Source organism: Carcharodon carcharias, chromosome 1 (genome assembly GCF_017639515.1).
Source record: "Carcharodon carcharias isolate sCarCar2 chromosome 1, sCarCar2.pri, whole genome shotgun sequence".
In the NCBI taxonomy this organism is placed as follows: domain Eukaryota; kingdom Metazoa; phylum Chordata; class Chondrichthyes; order Lamniformes; family Lamnidae; genus Carcharodon; species Carcharodon carcharias.
The window spans coordinates 121,869,877-121,895,871 of record NC_054467.1 but is presented as its reverse complement, the minus strand read 5'-3'; the positions used below and the strand labels follow the sequence as shown (position 1 = coordinate 121,895,871).

The 25,995-nt window shown below is 43.0% G+C and overlaps 1 protein-coding gene across 2 annotated transcripts in view; it reads left to right on the top strand.

Annotated features, from left to right (window-relative positions):
• ppargc1a (peroxisome proliferator-activated receptor gamma, coactivator 1 alpha) overlaps positions 1-8,170 on the top strand; it is a 172,050-nt gene extending 163,880 nt beyond the window's left edge. For both annotated transcript variants that reach the window (XM_041193716.1, XM_041193725.1), the window contains one exon: positions 6,080-8,170. In XM_041193716.1, the coding sequence (XP_041049650.1) occupies positions 6,080-6,183 (104 nt within the window). In that variant the 3' untranslated portion in view covers positions 6,184-8,170. The remainder of the gene's footprint in view (positions 1-6,079) is intronic.
• Positions 8,171-25,995: the final 17,825 nt, after the last annotated feature.

Here is a 25,995-nt window from a genome sequence, read left to right as displayed (position 1 = left end):
ATGAGGCCATATGGGTTGAGCTCAAAAATAACAGTCATCCACATTGCTATAGACCTCCAAATAGTGGAAGAGAATTAGAAGAGCAAATATGCAGACAAATTTGAGTGCCAAAAAAAAAGGGCAGTAATAGTTGGAGACTTCAACTACCCTAATATCAACTGGGATATGAACAGTGTGAAGGGCACAGGGGGCACAAAATCCTTGAACTGCATTCAAGGGAATTTTTCAGCGAGCACTTAACAAGCCCAATGAGAGGGGGCGCAATTCTAGATTTACTCTTCGGAAATGAAGCTGGACAAGTGGATGTAGGAGTAGTGGTGACCATTTTGGTGATAGTGACCATGATACAGTGATTTAGTAATTAATAATGATCTAGTATCATGATAGTAAAGGACAAAGGACAAAGAACAGGAGTAAAAGCTCTAAATTGGGGGAAGACTAATTTTACAAAACTGAGGTGAGCTGGCGAGAGTGGACTGGATACAGCTATTGGAAGGGAAAACAGTCAAGCCAGTGGGAGGTATTAAAAAGCGAAATTCTATGGGAAGAGTGTAAAAATGTACCCATGAACCTAGAGCCACCTGGTTACCCAGAAACATACAGAGTAAGATGAAGCAGAAAAAGAGACCCTATGACAGTCACAAAAAGCTTAATACTCTAAAAAGCCTAAAGAAGTATAGAAAGTACAGGGGTGAAGTAAAAAAGGAAATTAGGAAAGCAAAGAGAGGATACTAGGAAATATTGGAAGGTAAAATCAAAGAAAATCCTAAGATGTTTTACCAATACATTTAGAGAAGAGGATAACTAAGGAATGGGTGCCGCCTATCAGAGATGTACATGTAACTTGTACGTTGTTGCTGAAAATGTAGGCAGTGTTCTCAATAAGTACTTTGTCTCTGTCTTCACTAAGGAGAAGGATGATGCAGACATTCTAGTTAAAGAGGAAAAGTGTGAAATATTAGATACAATATGCATAGTGAGAGAGGAAGCACTGGAGGGAATGGCATCCTTGAAGGTGGATAAATCATTAAGGCCCAATGGATTCGATCCCAGGTTGTTAAAGGAAGCCAGGGAGGAAATAACAGTTGCCCAGACGGTCATTTTCCAATCTTTACTAGATGCAGGTGAGGTACCAGAGGACTGGAGGTCTGTAAATGTTTACTTAAAAAGGGTATAAGGGATAGGTCAGAAAATCATAGGCCAGTCAGTCTGACTTCAGTGGTGGGAAAATTATTGGAATCAATTCTGAGAGACAGGATAAACTGTCACTTAGAAAGTCACGGATTGATCAGGGACAGTCAGCATGGTTTTGATCGTGTCTTACTAACTTAATAGAATTTTTTGAGGAAGTAACAAGGAGGATTGATGAAGGTAATACAGTGGATGTTGTTTAGTAAGGCATTTCACAAAGTCCCACATGTCAGACTGGTCAGGAAAGTGAGATCCCATGGGATACAGGAGAAAGTGGCAAGTTGGATCCAAAGTTGACTCAGTGACAGGAAACAAAGGGTAATAGCGGATGAATGTTTTTGCGAGTGGAAAGTGGTTTCCAGTGGTGTTCCACAGGGCTCAGTGTTGGGGCCCTTGCTGTTTGTCATATATATTAATGATTTGGACTTAAATGTGGGAGGCATAATTGGGAAATTTGCAGATGACACAAAAATTGGCCATGTAGTTGATAGTGAAGATAGCTGTTGACTCCAGAATGATATCAATGGTTTGTCTGAGTGGTTGGAAAAGTGGCAAATGGAATTAAATCCAGAGAAGTGCGAGATTATGCATTTGGGAGGGCAAACAAAGCAAGGGAATACTCAATAAACAGGAAGTAAGTGAGAGACCTTGGCATGCATTTCCACAGGTCCTTGAAGATGGCAAGACAGGTGGACAAGGTGGTCAAAAAAGCATATGGAATGTTTTCCTTTATTAGGTGAGGTATTGAATACAAAAGAAGGCATGTAATGCTGGAACTGTATAAGACACTGGTTAGGCCACAGCTGGAATTTCATGTATAGTCTGGTCACCACATTACAGGAAGGACATAATTGCGCTGGAGAGAACCCAGAGGAGATTTACAAGAATGTTGCTATGCCTTGAAAATTGCAGCTATGAAGTAAGATTGGATGGGCTAGGGTTGTTTTCCTTAGAACAGAGGAGACAGGAAAGTGGCCTAATTGAGGTGCACAAAATTATAAGGGGCATGGATAAGGTCGCTAGGAAAGACTTGATTTCCCCTAGCTGAGGGGTTAGTTATCAGGGGGGCATAGATTTAAGGTGATTGGTAGAAGGATTAGAAGAGACATGAGGAAAAACTTTTTCACCCAGAAAGTGGTGGATATCTGGAATTCACTGCCTAAGTTGGTGGTTGAGGCTGAAACACTCAATTCATTTAAAAGGTACCTAGGTATGCACTTTAAATGCTGTAACCTGCAAGGCTACAGACCAGATGCTGGAAAGTAGGATTAAAATGAGCGGCTAGCTTCTTTATTCTCTTCTCATGGCCGGCACAGATGCAATGGGCTAATGGCCTCTTTCTGCATCGTAACTTTTCTATGGTTTGTGCCTAATAGCCAAATGTATTTTCTCCCAGCACCATTATTGGCTGCAAGAGGGAATTTCCTTATCTGAGTTGATTGGAAGAAGAAGGGCACATGGGATAGGATGTTATCAGACATGTCAGGCTATGCAAGAGGTGCCCTGTACTCACCTGCTGGAACCATCAAACCCTCATCTGCAGACGCAAGTAGCCAAGCCTAGATTTGACTGACAATTAGTATATGCAGAAGTTTATATTCTCTAAGGAAACTAGGACTGCCGACACAGTGACACCACTAAAATATGTGACCATCTGACTAACAGTAATGTGGGATCATCTTCAGAAGGATCTTGATCACGACACATGATACTTTCAGCAGTACTGCATAAAATAAAACATGCCATATACCTTGATTCCTTATCTGCCAAAATACCACCAGCCTTATAAGGGAAGATGGTAGCATAGAGATAATGTCACTGGATTAATAATCCAGAAACCCAGGCTGATGCTCTGGGGAGATGGGTTCACCAGCTGTTGGAATTTGAATTCAGTTATGTTCTGGCACAGCTGATGTAAATGCTGAATTGTTCAAATCCCAAAGGGAAACTTGAAATAACTACCACAACTTGTTTTGCAATTTGTATAAATTTTGAGATGCATGCTTTGAATTCAGTAGTAATAAGACCACCAAGTCTTATAGGTTTTTACAAAGCTAGACTAAACTCATTTCTTCTATAAATAAATGTTTAAATACATACATAAATCTACAAATTACCATTATGATAACTTCTACATCCCCTAATTAATCTGACTCCCAATCACACTTTTGTTAAGGCAACAGTAAGACATACAGATTTTAAAAGGAAGGCCCAGGCAAAAAAACATGATACCCTGAACCAGTCAAACACAAAGTGAGTTTTCTTGACTTCAGTTCCTGGAGGCAGCAGTTTACTACAAACAGGCTGAAGGCGTTTCACACTTGTTGAATCTTAGACTGCCTACCTTTATACACAGCCTTTGCTCCTTTATACATATTTTCCCCTTTGAATGCAAATACCCATTGTTTAACTATGTCTTTGGACTTTACCTTCCTGATAATAAAAATCTGTCATAGTACTAAGTTTTACCAGTAATCTTTGGGAAAAATAAATACACTGGACAGAATTTTTCCCTAATCAGGCAGGCATCCCAATGTCATTGCGCGCACTCATGACATTTCGCTCACTGTGAGAGGTGGCAGAACACCCACTGACAATTAAGAGGCTTTTTAAGCTCCTCAATCAAATAATTAAATCAAATTTTTCGCTGCTCATCCGACCGTTCGATTGGCGGGCGGGTGAATAGGCCAATTGGCCTTTGAAAATATCTTTGATTATGGCAAAAACCCATCTGATTCACTAACGTCCTTTAGGGAAGGAAATCTGCTGTCATTACTTGGTTTGGCCTACATGTGACTCCAGAAGCACAGCATTATGGTTGACTCTTAACTGGGCAGCAAATGCTGGCCTTGCCAGCGATGCCTACATCCCATGAAAGAATAATAAAAAATCTATTTGGGCACATCTAACTGAGTGACTATTCTCAGTTATTTGATGCCATCTACTTTTGTTTTATTCATTCATGGGATGTGGGTACCTCTGGCTAGGCCAGCATTTATTGCCCATTGTTAATTACCTTTGAGAAGGTGGTGGTGAGCTGCCTTCTTGAACTGTTGCAGTAGGGAGGGAGTTCCAGGATTTTGACCCAGTGACAATGAAAGAATGATGATATATTTCCTAGTCAGGATGGTGAGTGGTTTGGAGTGGTGATGTTCCCATGTATCTGCTGCCCTTGTCCTTCTAGATGGTAGTGGTCGTGGGTTTGGAAGGTGCTGTCAAAGGAGCCTTGGTGAGTTTCTGCAGTCCTTCTTGTAGATGGTACGCACTTCTGTCACTGTACATTGGTGATGGGGGGAATGAACGTTTGTGGATGGGGTGCCAGTCAAGCGGACTATTTTGTCCTGGATGGTGTCAAGCTTCTTGAATGTTGTTGAAGCTGCTGTCATCCAGGCAAGTGGAGAGTCAGGAGGTAGGTTACTTCCCGTGGGATTCCTAGCATCTGGCCTGCTCTTGTAGCCACAGTATTTCAATGGCTAGTCCTGTTCCATTTCTGGTCAATGGTAACCCCCAGGATGTTGATAGAGGGGGATTCAGCGATGGCAGTGCAATTGAATGTCAAGTGCCAATGGTTAGATTCCTTCTTGTTGGGGATGGTCATTGCCTGGCACTTGTGTGGCAACGATATCAGCAGCTTCTATTCAACAATAATGCTGGGGCATCTGTGACAGGAACAATCCAGCTGTGGCCTTAAAACTGATTCCACCTCCTTGTAGAAATGCTGCAATGCTGACCCATGGGGTGGTATTGTGGAGTTGCATAAATAGCAGTACTCCATAATACACTACCAGTTCCAAATCAGCAGCTACCTAAGAGGCTTAGATGTTTCTTCACTTTCCCGCAGACTTACCTCCTCATCCTTTGGCTTTCTTTCCCATTATTTTTCCTCACACAATTTCACACCTTCCAGCCCTCAGCTCGCTGCCCATCCAACTATAAGGTTGCACAGGCAGCAAAATATAGCTTTTAATTAATACATTAATGGTCTTAATAGGAATAGGCCTCTTAATTGTTGGCAGGCGCGCTGCCGACTCTCGCATGCGCCCACCGACTGAAATATTGCGCAAGTGCGCGATGATATCGGGACGCTCGCCTGACGTCATTGCGCGCTATTTTATGCTGATTGGGTCGGGCACATGCCCACCCGCAGGATGTAAAATTCTGCCCTATTTGAATTGCCAAATAGACTATCCACTACACATAGTGAACTGACTGATTTCAGTTTTTTTCCTCTAGAGATGGATCAAGTGAAACTGGCCAACAGCATTAGTGCAAAATGGGCAGATTGCAAATTGCCAGTCCATATTATGTTGTGTCCAGTTTTCTTTTCCACGCAGAAAAGGCTGCCGATTCAGTATCAGCCATTTTGTGCTACTGCCAACAATTTCACCCCCAAATTGTCTTGTTCACACAACACTCAATCTGAAGCCCAGTTGAAAAATGCATGCATTCTGTAAATTAGAAACAGTGGTCAGTGGAACTTAAATCTATGATCTTGTAGTCAATGAACACTCAAAATTTTGCTACCCAGCCATTATTATTTGTGTACTATTGAAAGATACTATGAGACAAATAATGAACACAAATTACCTATGTTTCTGGAAACCAGTGTACATATATATTGTTAATTACACTTAGATAAAATTTTTGAATGATTTAACCAATGGTTCTCATGATTTTAAAGAGCATTGTATTGCCTTTTGCAGGCACAAGGTCAGTCTTTATTAACCAAGAGTCATTAGTCTCGTTAAGTCTAAAATGGTAAAATTGCTTTGAATTTTTTTACACCTTTCATCACCTATTAAAGCAATCCCAGAAAGCAAAACATTTAGTTAATTTTATAAAGCTTTATAAGAAACGGTATTCATGAAACATTACTCCTTTGTTGTAGATCCCAATTCAGACGACTTTGACCCTACTTCAACTAAAAGCAAGTATGACTCAATGGATTTTGACACCTTGCTGAAAGAGGCCCAGCGAAGCCTGCGTAGGTAACAGACACCAAATGTGCTACTAGTGAAGGAAGCCACAGTACCATGTAGGCATTCTTTCATTTACCAACAAAGAACTTGCATCAGTCATCCTGGGATCTTATCCCTCTTTACACTCTGTACAAATGAAGTTTACATGAACACAGCTGCTGCAGTGTGTGAGGAAAGTTGACAGATATTCAATTAAAAGAAAATGCATTTGAAAAGGAAGAGTACAGCTGATAAGTTAGCACTGTTTTACACATGATATATAAACAATAATCTAATTGGTGGAATATGCAGCTTGTTCAGCATTTTTTCTGATATTTGGATGTGGTGTTATATTACTGACAAGAGTTGGGATTAAATACTGGGGTGTTTGAAATATTTTATTTACTAAATGCTGAAATGTAGTTACAAATTTACTAAATTAAATTGAGTTATTTTTATTTTATGTAAATATAACAATGTTGTTTTGTTTGTTACAGCTATGCACTGTAAATGCAGCCTTCTTTTCAATAATTAAATCAAGAATGTAACCACAAGTTAGACGCTAGTGTACACTATTATATTTAAAATGTTGGAGAGGTGTGAAATGAGCTGGGTAAAATTGTCTGTGTGTCTGATAGACACATGGACCAATGCTGATTTCCCATAATGTAGCTTTACAATGAACTTGCAACTGAACAACTTAGAAAATGAATCATGTCACCACTCCCATGGATATGTTTAATCATTAAAGGTGCTTTCATTTTTGTCCTTTACATTAAATTAGATTTGAGTTAATATATCAGGAGAAAAATATGAAGAGTTTACTCGTGATTTCAAATAAAAATGTCAGGTGTGTTCTGAAATTACAGCCCATTATTTGTTACTCCATGGTAGCATTATCCCACAAATTCCATCTATTTTTAAAGGAAAAGTAAAGCCAACAAACATGATAAGTAAATTTCAAATCAGTTTAACTTCATAATTTGTTGAGATAAGAAAAAAGACAGGATTCCTGTGACTACTGCTAATGCCATTCTGCTCCCCACACCAACATATCCCAGCTACACTATTCATCTAAACTCATTTAGCTTCAGGCTATAGCAGGTGACATTTTGTTTATTTGACCATCGCTAATTTGTATTGAGAGATTCTATTGTCTGTCCATTGGAAAATTGTCTTCACATGTTTGCTAAACTGAGTTCTCAACTTTGTAAGTATATACTAATAGCAATATAAAGGTTTTTGACTTAGTCATTCATTACCTGTAGTACCTCTAGTGTTTTATCTCTGTTCAGACTATTATTAGATAAAGTTTTCAGGTCTTTTAACTCATTGTATCACATGATGCCAAACTGAGGTTTACATTTTCTTCCCTGGATTTTGAATAATCTCCTCTTTATTGTAATAGCAAGATTGTAAAAATAAATACAAAAAATAGCAATAAATGTTTATTTTTAAAAATCTAATTTTAGCATATCATGTTGTGAGGTGAAGGACCAGGCACATTACCCAGCTTCTTTAGGTGCTTCTTGTGTGTTAAATTTCTGACCTATTGCTACTACAGTATTTCATAGTTTTGTGTGTAGCAATGGCTAACCTGAACAAATTAAGTGAAACTGTGTGTTTGTAACTAATGTTAGTTCTTGGCTATCCTTTATAACTTGGGTAATGATGTTAAGTCCTGTCTGGCAAACGTGATGAGGATTTTAATGATTGTAATATAAAATTTGCTCTGTACAATAACTGGAATAGCAATGTATTATATCAGTTAATTATTCTTAATTTTAATTAAAATAAATTCTGAGGACACTGTGCTTTTAGGTTTGTGGGTGATGATATATTAGTTCATGGGACTGTACTGACCAGGAAATGTGAGGAGGAACATCCATGTGAGCTTCCTTTGTCTGACACTTCTACCTGTATTGTGTGGTTGAACCATTGTATAGAATTACTGTGATTTTTTTTAAATGTGCAGTTCTCATCAACCTCACTGGACTAATAAAGGGAAACAATGTTTCAAACTCTGCCCCATGTGTGTAATCATCATATAAATCAAAACAAACTCAGCTTGTTTGTCAACTTTGGTTTAGTTGTAAGTACTCTTGCCTCTGAGTCAGATGGCAGTGGCTTCAAGTCCCACTCTAGGTACTAGAGTAAAAAAATCTGGGCTGATGTTCCAGTGCATTGTTGGAGGTGCTTTATTTTGGACATGTTAAACCAAAGCCCTGTCTGTTCTCTAAGCTCAATATCTCACAGCACTACTTTGGAAAAGAGTAAGTGAGTTATCCTTAGTGTCCTGGCCAATATTTATTCCTCAGTGAACTTCACAAAAACAGAGTGAATGGGCATTATCGCATTGCTGTTTGTGAGAGCTTGCTGTGTGCAAATTAACTGCTGCATTTCCTATTTAACAACTGTGACTACACTTCAGAAGTATTTCACTGGCTTGAAAAGTTTTTGAACATCCTGAGGTTGTGAAAGGTGCTATATAAATGCAAGTCTTTTTCTTCCTTCCACTTTATGAATTTAAACATTATAAATTAGATCCAAATGAATAAGGGAATTAAGAACTGATTTCTTGATTTAATCTAAACTTTTAATGTCATGTTTTGAACTTTTGTTTTAATAGTGATAGGAAATGGAATGCTTTCCATTTTGTGTATCCTGTGTAAGTCTCATGCAAATGTTCTCAGGTCAGATAAAGCACATTTAGGTTCTCCCTCTACTCTGCCCCAAATTCAGAACAGAAGCCCTAGTGCACTAGTGTGGCAGTATTTTATTTCCCATTACTGAGCTGAGCTTACCCCCGGACAAGCCTGATCCCAGAGTGGAACCCAGCTTGATAGATGCTAACTTTTAATTTGTTTGTTTAGATACGTGGAGAGTAGCTGTTGAACAGAGTCACAGGAGTCAACTGATGAACTTTTAACAATAGAATAAAAACATTTATTAAACAAGGAAAAGATATTACAATACTCTTTCACCCACAACTATACCTCTACAGATGTATAAATATTTGTAAGGAAGACACAAGTTACAAAAGCTATCTTATACTCTAATGTCCACAATAAGTACACAGTCCATGTACCAGTAAGCACCCTGTGGTCAGGCACACCACACTCTGAGAACAAGTGACAGATGTCACCTCAACCAGATGCTATGGATCTCTCCTCAACTCCCTCCAGCTGCTTGTCACACCATGAGCCAACCTTCTCACTGAACTCCATCTTTCACATGAGGGTTTCCAATCTCCACTCTCTAAGGACTAGCCTTGGAATCTTCTCCCAAACCTGCAGTTTCTCCCAGACTCCTTCCGCAAGGGTTCACCTCCAGGATTTCAAACTCTCCTTCTGATGTTCCTCTTGTCTGGGTCACCACATGCATTCAAGCTGTCTTCCACGCACTCTCTCTCACTAACTCAGCTGTCAACAGTACCACTGCTTCACATGCCCATAGCAAAAAGTTACAAACCTTCATCCATCTCTTTGAACCTATTTGCCTCTTGCAAGCTGTTCTCACTTTAAATCTGCTTTCTGCAGCTTTGGTTTCTTTAAATCTGAAGTTTGGAGCCCTTCTCTCTGCCCCTCACTCTTAACTTTACTTAACAGTACCTTTTCTAGGTCCCTGTCCTTCCTTTGACTAGAAGGTCTTCTTTGGACTTTCCCCTGTTCCACCCCCCTGGATTTTTGGGGTTTATCTTTAGCTCGGGACTGGTTGTCCGTCCCTTCTAGGCTGCTCCTGACTGGCAGCTATCTTCAAAACCTGCCGAACTCCAGCAGCTTCCAAAACAAAACTGCTGTTTCTTGTTTCTTGTGTGTGTTTCAGTGGGAGGGACCTGCCTTTCTGAGCCCATGTTGCTAGGCAACAGCCCAATTCTTCTACCCTTGTTTGCTTAACCTCAAGTCTTAAACTCTCATTAGAAATGCAAGCACCTTTTTATAAAGTGAAACTAAAACTCCATTTGACCTTTCTTAACACACATACAGAAATACAAATTAAACTTTAAAGCTAAAACTCCTTCCTAACACCTACACATACAAATATAACTTATTTAAACTGTCCCTATTTCCTAACAATAGTTTCCAAATTAGTGCCAGATCAAACTCATTTCATGCAAAAATCCTTACAGCCAAAAAATATGGGAAACTTTCATCGACTGACTGGGGGCTGCATTTGATTATGCCAACAGCAAAAGGTTCCTGTATGCACCAATGCATCATTCAGCTCATCTACCCCATATTTCAAATTCTATGAAGTTCAAGTCTAACTTTTGGATTAACGAATACTAGTGACAAGCATGTTGTTATTCTTCTACACCTAAATTTTTTCTCCTAAACTCATTCCATTTTTATTTAATTAATCAACAATGTAGTGTTCAATGGTTTAATATGTTCACTGTGCTTGATTGATTAAGCCTGGGCATAACTTCTGAGGAAAAAGCAAACAGAGGCTTTGTGAAAAAACACCTGAGAAGCCTGAACTCTAACCATGTGTGTAGAAATCCTGTGATTGCTGAGATATTCTAAAGCACTGCAAATAAGCCTGGGCCTGAATCTTGCATTCTGAGGCTGGGCTCGTGCCTGACCTGAGCACATGTAAAATTGCGCAAAAAGATGTCTGGTGTGTGTCCCGATGTCATTTTGCACGCGTGCAATATTGAGGGCGGCGGGTGCTTGTGGGAGTCGGAGCAGTGCCCAGCAACCGTTAAAGGGCCAGTTAAGGTCATTAAAAAGAATACTGACTGTGATTTTATGTTGCCCATGTGATTTTTAGCTCGTCGCACGGCCAAAACTGGTGGACGGAATTCACGTTTTAATCATTTCCTCATTCACGAGCGGGATAAAAGGCCTCAGAAGCAGCAGCACTTTAACTGTCATTACAGTTCGCTGCCGTGTGAGTACAGAGATGTCCCAGAGTTTCTTGGCATCTTAAACAAAAACAGAAATACCTGGAAAAACTCAGCAGGTCTGGCAGCATCGGCGGAGAAGAGCAAAGTTGACATTTCGAGTCCTCATGATCCTTCAACAGAACTAAGTAGAAATAGGAAAGGGGTGAAATATAAGCTGGTTTAAGGGGGGGGGGTGGGATGAAGGGGGCTGGGGGTTGTTGGGACAAGCAAGCAGTGATAGGAGCAGATAACCAAAAGATGTCACAGACAAAAGAACAAAGAGGTGTTGAAGGTGGTGATATTATCTAAAAGAATGTACTAATTAAGAATGAAGAGCAGGACAAGCAAGGTAGCTCCAGTGGGGGTGGGGTGAAATAAACCATGGGTGGAATGCATTTAAAAATAATGGAAATAGGTGGGAAAAAATCTATATAAATTATTGGAAAAAACAAAAGGGAGGGGGAAGAAACAGAAAGGGAGTGGGGATGGAGGAGGGAGTTCAAGATCCAAAGTTGTTGAACTCAATATACAGTCCGGAAGGCTGTAAAGTGCCTAGTCGGAAGATGAGGTGCTGTTACTCCAGTTTGCATTGAGCTTCACTGGAACAATGCAGCAAGCCAAGGACAGACATGTAGGCAAGTGACAGGGAGGTCTGGGTCATGCTTGCAGACAGACCGAAGGTGTTCTGCAAAGCGGTCACCCAGTCTGCGTTTGGTCTCTCCAATGTAGAGAAAACCGCATTGGGAGCAACGAATGCAGTAGACTAAGTTGGGGGAAATGCAAGTGAAATGCTGCTTCACTTGAAAGGAGTGTTTGGGCCCTTGGACGGTGAGGAGAGAGGAAGTGAAGGGGCAGGTGTTGCATATTTTGCGTTTGCATGGGGAGGTGCTGTAGGTGGGGGTTGAGGAGTAGGGGGTGATGAAGGAGTGGACCAGGGTGTCAGGGAGGGAACGATCCCTACGGAATGCCACCAGGGCTGTGAAGAGAAGTTGTGTTTGGTGGTGGCATCATGCTGGAGTTGGTGGAAATGGCGGAGGATGATCCTTTAAATGCGGAGGCTGGTGGGGTGATAAGTGAGGACAAGGGGGACCCTATCATGTTTTGGGAGGGAGGAGAAGGCGTGAGGGCAGATGCGCGGGAGATGGGCCGCACACAGTTGAGGACCCTGTCAACGACATGGGTGGAAAACCTCGGTTAAGGAAGAAGGAGGACATGCCAGAGGAACTGTTTTTGAAGGTAGCATCATCAGAACAGATGCGACAGAGGTGAAGGAACTGAGAGAATGGGATGGAGTCCTTACAGGAAGCGGGGTGTGAGAAGCTGTAGTCGAGGTAGCTGTGGGAGTCGGTAGGCTTGTAATGGATATTGGTGGACAGTCTATCACCAGAGATTGAGAGAGAGAGGTCAAGGAAGGGAAGGGAAGTGTCAGAGATGGATCATGTGAAAATGATGGAGAGGTGGAGATTGGAAGCAAAATTAATAAATTTTTCCAGGTCCCGACGAGAGCATGAAGCTGCACCGAAGTAATCATCGATGTACCGGAGCAAGAGTTGTGGGAAGGGCCGGAGTAGTACTGGAACAAGGAATGTTCCACATACCCCATAAAGAGACAGGCATAGCTGGGGCCCATGCGGGTACCCATAGCCACACCTTTTATTTGGAGTAAGTGAGAGGAGTTAAAGAAGAAATTGTTCAGTGTGAGAACAGCCAGACAGAGAAGAGTAGTGGTGGATGGGGATTGTTCGGGCCTCTGTTCGAGGAAGAAGCTGAGAGCCCTCAGACCATCCCGTTGGGGAATGGAGGTGTAGAGGGATTGGACGTCCATGGTGAAGAGGAGGCAATTGGGGCCAGGGAACTGGAAATTGTTGATGTGATGTAAGGTGTCAGAGGAATCACGGATGTATTTGGGAAGGGACTGGACAAGGGGAGAGAGAAGGGAGTCAAGATGGCGAGAAATGAGTTCCGTGGGGCAGGAACAGGCTGACACGATCAATCTGCCGGGACAGTCCTGTTTGTGGATTTTAGGTAGGAGGTAGAAGCGGGCCGTCCGAGGTTGGGCGACTATCAGGTTGGAAGCTGTGGAAGGAAGATCTCAGTGACAGTCCAGGAAACAATGGTTTGATGTTCAGTGGCATCTTGTTTGATTGTAAAGCCTGCCTTTCAGCATATCGGGTCCTCATCTTCCCTGGAAGGTTCTCCTGAGTATTGCAGCACAGTGTTCCTTCATTTTCAAGGCACTGCTCCTTTGCCTCCCATCTACTGGGAAAGTGTAGTCCACTGGTGGAACCTCCTGTGAAGAGGAAGAGAGGGGCAGGACGGAGAGGAGGCCAGGTGGGCATAGGCAACTTCCAATGGACAGGCCTTTAAGAGGAGATGCACAGGCTCAGTTGGTGCAGGGACAGCCAAGGGGAGGCCAAGGCGGAAGGGCACGCCGAGAGCGTCACTACCCGGCGTCTAGAGTGTTCAGGCAGTGCTCCATCTACCTCCAGATGTCCGAGGTCCAGTGCCACAGGAGACTCCACTTCTCCTGGGACACAGTGACAACAATATGTCACAATTTAGGTTCAGAAAATGCCTCCAACTACATGGGTGGATATCCCATGCCAGTGATTTTGAAGGTCGCAGAGACCCTCAACTTCTATGCCTCTGGTTCTTTTCAGGGCTTAGTGGGGGATCTATGCAACGTTTCTCAATCAGCTGTACACAGTTGTGTCAAGCTTGTGACTGATGCCATCTTTAGATACGTCCAAATGTTCATCCACTTCCAGACAGATGAGGTGAGCCAGGCAGAGATAGCACGAGGCTTTGCTGCAATGGCTGGGATCCCCCGCATCCAGGGTGCAATAGGTTGCACTCATGTGGCCATCAAGGCACCAACAGGTAAGCCTGGAGCTTTCGTAAACAGAAAGGGGTTTCACTCAATGAATGTTCAGATCGTCTGTGACCGCAGGACACAGATTCTCCAAGTTTGTGCCCGTTACCCTGGGAACTTACACAATGCTTACATTTTGTGGCACTCACAGGTACCAAGGCTGTTCATGGATCCTGCATGAGTAGATGGATGACTCCTGGGTGACAAGGGCTATCACTTGAAGAGGTAGCTGATGACTCCGTCATCCAAGAACTAAGGACAAGGAGAGATTCAACAGAAGTTATGCTGCTATAAGGGCGATGGTGGAGAGGACTATTAGGCTGCTGAAGATGTACCTCTGATGCCTGGGCCAGCCAGGGGAACCATTGCAGTATCCTCCAGATCATATTTCCCTCATAGTTGTTGCATGCTGCATCCCTGCACAACCTGGCTCTGTCAATGGGGGAACTCACTGGAAGCTGAGGAAAGCAAGGCCAAGGAGGATCTCTCAGTGGAAAAGCCTGGGAAGGCACAGGGTGAGGACCTCGAGGCAGAGGACAAGTACCCTCATGGAGGCAGGGATACCAGGGATGCTTTGATCCAGCAAGCCTTCAGCTAGGAATCCAAGGCATCAATGCCTCATCAAGACAATGGCACTGACTCCTTTACTAACAATCAATAAATGAAAAGCCAACCTACTACGCCAGCACCACACAACACCACACTTTTGTAAGCCTGTGCTGCATCTGGCACCTATTCACACCATCCAGCCAACTCAGCACATTTAAGTCAAATAAATGTTTATGCTACTTCACAGGAACAAACAAAGAACAAACAAAGTGTCCATCCCTTGCACAAACATCAAAATAATTAATGCAAATAATGTCACCTGTGAAACACCCCTGTTGTGCTCAAGGTACCTTCAACTTATATCTGCGAGTGCTGTGCTTTGGTGCCCCCACTCCCACCCCCTCTCCATTCCACTCGCTGACAGTGGCATTTGAGGCAGCCTGCTTAATCCAGCTGTTCTGGTGGTCCTTATGACCTTGGCGGTCGTCCTCTAGCCGCCAGAGCATGAGCAGGCTCCGCCTGGGAAGGTGCATCCAGCCCCATAGCTGGATACTCCTCAGTCGTTGTGGCATCATCAGATGCAGTGGCCACTGGCACAGGGGCAAAGGAACTGGTGCCCTCGTCCAGAGTGCCCTGAGAGAAGCCCACAGAGATGACAGGCAGCTCATCTGCCAGCGTGAGGTGTGTTGCACTTCCCAATTCACCATTGATGGACGAGGACCTAGCAGGGAGACTAGGTGCCTCATCCATCTCTCACACTGGCAGTGACCCTCTCACTGCTTGTGTAAGGGCCTGCAGGTCTGAGTGCAATCTGAGGAACCCCTGAGTCTGCTCCTAAACTGCCTCTCTCTGAGAGTTACCACTCTCTCAATGGAGAGGCTGTGCATTCGGTATTAAGGGATAATGCAGAACTCATGCTCTGCATGGACTCTTCCAATGATGGAGACCATGGCATGCAGACCCTCATGGATCCCCACCAGTTCTCCCTGCACATCCCGCTGGACATCCAGCATCTGCCACCTGATGGACGACTCCAGAGGCTTGTCATCTGCCTCAGACACAGCATGGTCCTGGTCTCCAGTGTGCTCCCAGTATCGACTCCCTGGGACCTCTCTGCCTCAGCCAGCTCCTCATGTGAGTGTGATGTGCCCTCACCACTGTGCATTACCCATGGAACAGAATAACTAATGCCCACTGACGTGTGTATCTGCATTGGTGCCTGGTTCAGAGGGACAGTGTGACGCTGGTGCAGGCGTGATATCTTCCTCAGAGTTCAATGGGGGGCCCTTGGGGTTGTCGGCAGCTCCTGCGGATGGTGCATCCATGGGAGGAAGGCAAAAGATCAGTACATTCAATCATCATAGTCACTATGCATGCGAGGCAGGCTGAGGAAACAATGGAGACCTGCTGCATGGTACCAACTGCATTGGAGCTTCAGTGGGCTCTCTGGCCATGACAGCTCAGCTTCTGATGAGAGGAGCCCGTTATGTTTCCAGTACTCACCACTCACACATCTGTCACCTGCACTCTTAGCTTCATCCGAGACTCCCACCTCACCACGACCGAAGGTGGCATTCCAGCTCCAGTGCATTGTTTCTGTGCTTCGTGAGGATGCCCTGATTTGGCCTTCCTCCACCTGTTCTGTGGTACTCCATAACATTGTGACTGCACTTCTCCTGACAGGGAAAAATAGAAAGCCTCATTATTGTCTTCATGAAGGTCCTTTCCTGGTTCCCAAGGGCATTGGGTGGACCATGTCGCTGTGGCACATCTCACCCTGCAATGCACTGAGGCCAGTCGTGCTGACATCCTAGGCTTGACAGGGCAGGCTTAAGTACCAGTTGGCATCCCCACTCTTAGACCCCTGAACATTCCGAGCAACGGGCACCCGATTAAAGTTCTCTGCACAGGTCCATGCCATTTCTGCACTTATCATTGCTGACCGCAGCAGATCATTGAATCTTTTGTGGCACTGAAGCCAAGTGCGACGTACCACATTGTGCCCACTGATCTGGGTGGCAACCTCTGTCCAGGACTACTTAGTCAGGTGGGATGGCCTTCTCTTGCCACCCCTGGGCATTAGATATGCCGCCTGGCACTGACCTCCTCGACCAGCCCTCCCAGGCACTCATCTGAGACACGGGGAGCAGAGTGCCCACCTGACTTGTCCTCCTGCCTTTCATAGCCACCAGGTGCTGAGGCCATGTCTGTATACCAGGACGTTTGTTGGATTACTTCCAAACAGCTCTCTCAGCCTCCCCCACAACTCCTGGCAGCCTTCAGGGAGCTGCCTCTCCGGATTTTGAACACCCCGTCGGGTCCCCAACGTATTCCCACCCCCACCAAAAAAAAACATCCGGTGGTCGCATTTCACACTGGGCGGGCTTTAATTGGCCACCCAGTGTGAGATCGCATTCACAGTGCAAACAGAAGTGGGTTTTACATATGCTTCCGGCCGCACCGACTTCAGGCACACTCCAAGGGTATAATTCAGGCCCTGGTGTAGATTTGGAACTTGTGTCATCTCTGCATCACCTCAGCTCTGTGGTGAATCAGGTGTATAAAATATGCAACAAACCAGTGAATACACAACAAAATTGGTGACAAGGATGGTTGAGAAAATGTTAGCTTTACCAATTCCAGTGTTTCTTTCATCACCGGGGATTCTCCCATGTCGTGGGATTGGGGTTCTTGCTTGCTACATGGATGGACAGTCCGGATGTAGCAGCTCTCCACAGGAAGGAGATACTCGTACATTGTCTTGGAGCAGAAGGCCAGCAAATATTTGAGCAATTGATACAGTAGTAAGCGCTCTCGAAAAATACTTCAAGCCAAAGGAAACTGTGATGATTGAGCAATATACATTCAGCCAGAGAAGCCAAGGAAATAGTGAACTGATTAAACAATATGTGGCAGCATTGCGGCAATTAGCTTCTACATGTAAATTTGGCAAGCTAACCAACGACTTAACTTGTGACCAATTAATTGAAAAGAATTCAATTCCACAAATTATGGAACATTGCCTCATGGAGGATGATTTAATTTAAAATAAGGTCTTTAGTTAAAAGGAGGAAAAGAAGTGTTCAATTGATTCATGTTTGATTATGTTAGTCTGTTGACTGATCTATTTCACTGTGCTTGACTGATTAAGCCTTGGTGTAGCCTCTGAGAGAAAAAGTAAACTCAAGTTTGCAGAGAAAAGATCTGAGAAGCCAGAGCTATGAGCATGTGTGTAGAAAACCTGCGATTGTTGAGATATGTTAAAGCTCTACAAATGAACCTGTTTAGACCTCGAACTGGTGTCACCTTTGCATTGCTCTGAGGTAAATCAGATATATAAAATATAAAACAAATCAGTGAATCACAACAAACATGTCCCACAACAAATCTGTTCAGTTGCTATTCTCTCAGATTTGCTTGTTCAGTGATATATTTGGTCATTAACATTTAATAGGATTGGTAATTCTTCATATAATAACATATATTCATCAATGTTTTAGCAGACTTCGCTCTGATGCCACAACCTAAATTTCCACTCTTGTATTTCATGAATCATATTGATGGAGTAACAAATTCAGCATTAACTTTCACATTGAAACAATGACCATCGTAGTTGAATGCCGATTGCTCCACCTCTGCTACATATGCATAACTATTCAGCAACATGAACACAGATGGTGGCAGATTGCCTACAGCATCTAGAAGAGCATCATTAAAATGTGATTTTTCAATAGGATGAACAAGCATGTCCTAGATAGATTTCTACAGTTATCAAGTGCTGTGCATGCTTCTGCAATGATCAGGTAATTCATATCTAGGTCCTTTAAAATGATTTCTTATGATTTATCTTGTTTTCTCCCTCCCGCGTTCCTCTTATGGTACATTTCATTTAATGCATAGAATTTCAACCAAACACAAAAAAGTTATTCCAGCCTCGGTGTAGTGATAAATCCATTTACAGAATCAAATTATTACAGCCCCAAGACCAAGACTTACATTCTATATTTTTAAGATGAAAAAATATAGATACTAGAATGTATGTAGGGATTGCCTGTAATTTGAACATTGTGTTTGATATTTGAATCTGCGACATAGATACTACTAAATGGAAACAATCCCTTAAGAGAAAACAATAAGGATATTAGCAAATATTTTAAACTCCAAGAATTGTCATTCATATAAATTAGGTTTTGGCAAGATCTGCTTTTTTTGTGAATTTTCTTTTCCTAATACCATTAGACAGTGAACTGCACTACCTCTATACTGATTTTCTCAGAGACTGAAACATCTGGTTGTAAAAAAAATCTTTTATTCCAATAAAAGTTGTGACTTTATTTCATCTGCTGGTATTTTTAAATTGATGTGCATTTTTCTCCCTTTTCCCATGAGGTGACTGGCAAGATTTTATTTACATTTGCATCGGAGCATGATGCTACTTGTGATAAGTATCAGATGCGCTCCATTTATACTGTTACTGTCAATGAGCTTCTCTGATACTACCCAACAGGCTAATTGCACTCATGTTACAGATTTACATTCAGAGAATCCAGAATTCCAATGCTTCACACAAAAAACTTGTTATTTTGGGTTGAATAAATAGAATTTCAGACTAATAAGTTCAAAGGATTGATTACTGATACTTTATAATGCCCTTGTTTAGTTAGTAGCACTCTTGCCTCTGAGTTGGAAAAGTATAGCTCCAGGTGTCATGATGGGCTCAAACACGAGATTGAAGCTGACACTCCAGGGCCTTATTGAGCAAGTGCTGCATTTGCCAAAATGTTAATTTGAGGCTCTGTCTGACTGCACAGGAGGCTGTAAAAATACTTCAAGAAAAGTGAGAAAGTCCTGACTAACATTGCTCCCTCAACCACCAAAAGAGATAAATAAGCCATTCATTTCAACTCTGACTATGAGACATTGCTTGTATACAAATTGGTTGCTAGGTTTGTCTACCTAAGAAACAGGACTACATTTTAGAAATACTTTGTGAGATTTGTCATGGGATGCTACACTGCAACAAATCACTTGCTAGACCCATTTCATCTACTCATTAAGGTAGGTTTAGGGTTTACCAACCGAGAGTAGGAGAGGGAGTCACAGTAGTTAGTAGAAAATGTAATGTTATTGCACACCCTATCTCTGCTGATGCATTGTGATATATTGATGTTAAGGCACACAGGGGTGGGTTTTAACTATTAGGCATTGGCCAGTGGGACAGCTCCTCAATAGTGCTGAAGACACTCCATTTTTGAGGGCTAGACCTCGTTCATATCAAGCTTTGACTGCTGGCGGAAATCAAACACCTTAGAACAGCTCACTGACACTAAAAATTGTCACAATATTGTGCAATCTTACCAGCCTCTGAGGCTGAAGGAAAGTAGGTTCAGGAGGATAAAACCTGGTGCAGTAACAGGCCAGGTTGGTTTGGTAGAGCCCGGAATAGCACTGCTGCTCCTCCCAGCCATACAGAAATAAACACTGGCTTAAACCTCTTCAGCTGGACCACCAATCTGCTCTGCATTGTACTGTCCTAAATGGTAACCGGACATTTTGTATGTGATACTATCAATTTGCATTTTTAATGGACTTACTATTTGACCTATGGTAGCACTCCAACCACCAAGTTGTTTTCTGAGCACAAGATTGGTATGGCACAGCACTGTAAAACATGCAGCATCATTTCCCCACCAAATTTGGTACTATCCTGTTTTCACCTGGTCGGAGACCTTAAGATATTTTCTGGAATGTCATGTCTCAACAGAACCAGAACAGTTACTCCTTTTTATATGACAAGCTTTCTTATTCTTTCATGGGATGTGGTCATCACTGGCTGGGCCAGCATATATTGTCCATCTCTAATTGCCCTTGAGAAGTTGCTTTCTTGAATGGGTGTAGTCCATCTGGTGTAGGTGCACCTACAGTGCTGTCAGGAAAGGAGTTCCAGGATTTTGACCGAACAACAGTAAAGGAATGGTGTTATAGTTCCAAGTCAGGATGGTGTGTGGCTTTGAGGGGAGCTTGCAAGTGGTGCTGTCCCCATGCATCAGCAGCCCTTGCCCTTCCAGGTGGCAGAGGTCAGAGGTTTGGAAGGTGCTGTTGAAGCCGGCTTGACAAGTTGCTGCTATTGTGTTTTTATAATGATATAAAGGCACCAGTTGCTCATAAGGGATTGTGTAAACATTGTGGGTTCATTTATTAAGACTAGGAACATAGGAATATTTATACAAAGGTATAAAGCTTGAAGACACCAGCAGCAGAACTGTATGTGTTGTGTTCTGCTCTTAGGCCAAAATGAAACAGAGACTGGATCACAGAACACATTTCCCTTCTAGTGATGGCATGCTGCTATCCCGTAAAGGCATATTACAACATCCATCTTTCTTTTTAAAGATACTTCTCCCTTCCAAAAATGTATGAGTATTTACATGTTCATGTTTAGTTACCAACACAGAAGTGTATAGAAATTATGAATCTATGAGTCTCAAAAGTGTAGAGGTGATCTGCTGGTACACCCAGATCTTGTAATGATAACCTTGTCTGGAGATGTCTTTAACACAGTAATCTGTGGGGTTGTTATTCTTCGATGTTGTTTCTGTTTCATTTGGGATCTTGTCCTAGATACAATAGGACTGTACAAATGGTTGAGGAACTGGAATGGATCTGATTTGTCCTCGCCTATGCCTCACCATTCTGCTTTTGTGTGTACTGACTTCACAGGAGCTTGGTTCTGAACAAATCCTTGCCATCTCAGCTGGTTACCACATACCTTCTCTGTGATCCTGGATATGAACATATTGTCCCAACTGTAAATTTGGCAATTCTATACCTGCATTTTTATCGTGCACGTTGGTCATCTTCTCATGCAGTTTTTAAAGTTGCTATCTAGTCTCTGAGAGTAGAATAGATATGAGTATGTAAACTGGAATGCACCAATCTGCTGAACATGAGCTCTGCCAGTGATGGAATAGTCGCATCTAAAGGTGTTGCTCACAGATATAACATTGCAATGTGTAGACCTTGCTTGGCCTGTCTACATTTGAGAATTAGGGATTTCACCGTGTGAATCATTTGTTCAGCTAATCATTAGATCTGGGGTAATGAGGAGAAGAAGTAATGTGATCAATATTCCACTTCTCTCATATATCCGGAAATAGCTTACCAATAAATTGCGGACCATTATCTGTAACAATATCTCTAGGTACACCAAACAAAATAGCACTTAGTATGTGTGCAACAGTTGTGCTTGATGTAATGTGCGATTGTCGAATAATGGGGCACTTGGCAAAGTAATTGACGATGATGATAAAGTCAGTGCCATGGGCATTAAAGAGGTTGGATGTGATTTTGGATCAAAGATGGGTAGGAACTTCATGTGGAGTCATTGCTTCTTTATGCTGACATGGCATATGCTTTTGACATGCCTTGTACTTCATTATGATGACTTTAATGTCATTATTCATATCCGAGCTCTCCTGCGAACCTTCTCGACTAATCTACGCCCATGTGCATGTGCTGAAGTTGTTGAAGAATTTAAGGTTGCAAAGATTCCAGTTTGATGACCAGCCTGCCTTTAGAAATGATTCCCTGGGAGAAGTCTAACTTGCCCTGATAAGGCTAAAATAGTCTCATGTTTGTGGACATGTTGAATTTAATCAGGCTATCCCTCTATGACGGTTTTCCACAGCTTCTGTAATGTGGAATCTTTCGCCATTTCTCCTTGTAGCTGCTGGCAGTTGTGTTGTGTAAAATGTACAGATCATTTGATGGACTTGCATTCTCCTTCAAGTATAATTTTGCAGCTCCCTTGAAACTGCCGACTTTGTTGAAATATTCAGGTTATTTCGATGTTAGAACATGAACTGAAGTGGTAGGAATAATTTCTCAGGTTGATCTGCCTTGTTATGGCTGACTAATTCCATGGAATGTGACTAGTGTGAGGTCACGGCATGCCTGTAGACCTACAATCACTGGGCCCTTAGTGTCCACGTTGTAGAACATCTGTGACACTCAGGAGGATTGATTGTACCTGTACTCCAGGACTATGGATCCTGAACATGGAATTAGTGAATGCTTGTAGAGAAACTTGTGCAGTAGGAGATTTTGCCATGGCCCTCCATGCCTGTGGATACATGTCTTTTAGAATTCGCAGGGGTAGTATGTTGGCAGTTGCCCCTACGTCAATCTTGGCCAATAACAAATAATTACCAACTTTCTTAGGGCAGATAATTTGAATCTGGGCAAACACTTTGGATGGTGTAACGGTACCTATATTTTCCACAAGATTAACGTTGTGAAACCAGTGTTCAGCACTCTTCATCTCGGCATACACATCATCATCATTTTCTGGCTTATCACTCACCTCAAGCATATGTTTCTTTCGGGATACCAGACGGTCGTTCTTATTGTTTGAAAGTACCCGTTGTGTAAGATCTGTTTGGATCAGTGCATGGCTCTTTGTAACTGCATCAGCCTTTGCTCCAGTGCACTTCCCCTGCCAATGGCTCTTTCTGCCACATGCTTTGCAGGATTGATGGAAAATTGAACATTTCCTTGAAGCATGCGGAAGTCCACACCTTCCACATGTCTTGCTAGGTTTGGGTCTTCTAGTCAGTGCATCAACAATTAGGGTTGTACTTAGGACTTGCAAGCTTTGATGACCTGTGAGGATCGCTTTGTACTTACATCTATCCATGAGTAGCCCTTTGGTGCTATACATTTTGGGCTTGTCCAGCAGATCTTTCTCAGGAATTTTGTGGACATTTTGACAATATCACGTTGACCTTCCTTCTCCTGTAGTACCTGGGATGAATGTCGCTGTAGCTGCTTTTGCAAGCTTTTTCAAAGCCCTACCCGTTATAATCATAAACATCTCTGGCCCAATTTTTATGACTTATTTTGTGTATTTTTTTTAGTTTGACTCTCCCTTGCTCACTATCAATCTGGGCCCAGCCCTTGGTCACTCGCCTTTCCTGACTGAGCTAACCCGGTGCTGTTCCTCTTGACGCACTGTCCCACTCACCACGAGGGATCAGTCTGCTTACAAGCTCTTTACCTGAGGACTATCTCAGCCTATGTCTTGAAAGCTTTTCTGTGCAGTCACCATGCTGTAAACTTGTTGCGGTCTGACCAAAATGTCGAGGGTTGTCTCACAACATGTCGATATAAGGCTGTTCACCATCTCATACATACTGCCATGCTGTTTGACCATTGCTGAACACCATGTCATGTTTTTATAATGATATAAAGGCATCAATCGCTCATAAGGCTTTGTGTAAACACATTTTGAGTTCAATTATTAAGACTAAACTCATTGGGACATTTATACAAAGGTGGAAATCTTAAAGATATCAACAGCAGGGCTGTGTTTGCTGTGTTCTGGTTACAGGCCAAAGTGAAACTGAGATTGGATTACATGAAATACATCCCTTCAAGTGATGGCATGCTGCTATCCTGTAAAGGCATATTACAACAGCTGCAGTGCATTTATGTATGATACCACTGTGCATTGGTTGTAGAGGAAGTTAATGTTTAATGTGGTGGATGAGGTGCTAATAAAGTGGGCTGTTTTGTCCTGGATAGTGTCAAGCTTCTTGAGTGTTGCTGGAGCTGCACTAATCTGAGCAATTGGAGTATATACCATCACACTCCTGACTTCTGCCTTGTAGATCGTGGACAGGCTTTAGGGATTCAGCAGGTGAATTACTTGGCATAAAATTCTCAGCCTCTGACCTGCTCTTACAGCCACAGTATTTATATGGCTGATCTCGTTCAATTTCTTGTCAATGATAACCCCCCAGTATGTTGATAGTGGGAGATTCAGATGGTAATACCATTGAATGTCAAGAGGAAATGGTTAGATTCTCTCTTGTTAGAGATGGTCATTGCCTGGCATTTGTGTGACGCCAATGTTACTTGTCTCTTATCAGCCCAAGCACAAGTCTTGCTGCATATGGGCACAGACTGCTTCAGCATCTGAGGAGTTGTGAATGATTCAGAAATTTGTGCAATTATCAGCGAACATCCCCACTTCTGACTTTATGATGGCGGGAAGGTCATTGCTGAAGTAACTGATGATGATTGGATCTAGGTCACTACTGTTAGGAACTCCTGCAGTGATGTCCTGGAATTGGTGACGTCCAGCAACCTAACCACAACCATCTTCCTTTGTGCTAGGTGTGACTTCAACCAGCATGGAGTTTTCCCCCGATTCCCTTTGACTTCAGTTTTGCCAGAGCTCCTTGATGCCAGACTCGGTTACATGCTGCCTTGATGTCAAGAGCAGTCACTCTCAACTCACCTCTGGAGTTCAGCCCTTTTGCCCATGTTTGGACCAAGACTGTAAGGAGGTCTGGATCTAAGTGGCCCTGGAAGAACCCAAACTGAGTGTCAGTGAGCAGGTTATTACTGAGTGAGTGCCACTTGGTAGCACTGTTGACGACACCTTCCATCACTTTGCTGATAATAAAGAGTGGACTGATGGGGCAGTAATTGACTGGTTGGATTTGTCCTGCTTTTTGTGGCCAAGACACACTTGGGCAATTTTCCACATTGTTGGGTAGATGCCAGTGTTTTAGCTGTACTAGATCAGCTTGGTGAGTGGCATGGCTAGTTCTGGAGCACATTTTTCTGTTCAATTTCTGGATTGTTGTCAGGGATCATAGCCTTTGCAATATCCAGTGCCTTCAGCCATCCCTTGATATCACATGGAGTGAACCAAATTGGCTGAAGACTGGCCTCTCTGATGCTGGGGACCTCCAGAGGAGGCCGAGATAGATCATCCACTCAGTACTGATGTGCTGGGCTCCCCCATCTCTGAGGATGGGGATATTTGTGGATCCTCCTCTTCCAGTGAGTTGTTTAATTGTCCACCACATTCACAACAAGATGAGGCAGGACTGCAGATCTGATCGGTTGGCTGTGGGATCGCTTAGCTCTATCTTTCGCCTGCTGCTTCCACTGTTTGGTTCACAAGTAGTCCTGTGTAGTAGCATCACCAGGTTGACACCTCATTTTTAGGTATGCCTAGTGCTGCTCCTCGCATGCCCTCCTGGACTCTTCATTGAACCAAAGTTGAGTCCCCAGCTTGCTTATAATTGTAGAGTGGGGGATATGCCAGGCCATGAGTTTACAGATTGTGGTTGAATACAATTCTGCTGCTGCTGATGGTCCATAACACCTCATGGATGCCCAGTTTTGAGTTACTAGATCAATTCTAAATCTATCCCGTTTAGCCCAGTGGTAGTGCCACACAACACGATGGAGAGTATCCTCTGTGTGAAGATGGGACTTCATTTCCACAAGGACCATGTGGTGGTCACTCTTGCTGATACTGTCATGGACAGATGCATTTGTAATAGGGAGATTTGGTTTTTCCCTCTTGTTGTCACCTGCCGCAGATCCAGTCTAGCAGATATGTCCTTTAGGGCTCAGTCAGCTCAGTCAGTAGTGGTGCTGCTGAGCTACTCATGGCGATGGGCATTGAAGTTCCCCACCCAGATTACATTCTATGCCCTTGCCACACTCAGTGCTTCTTC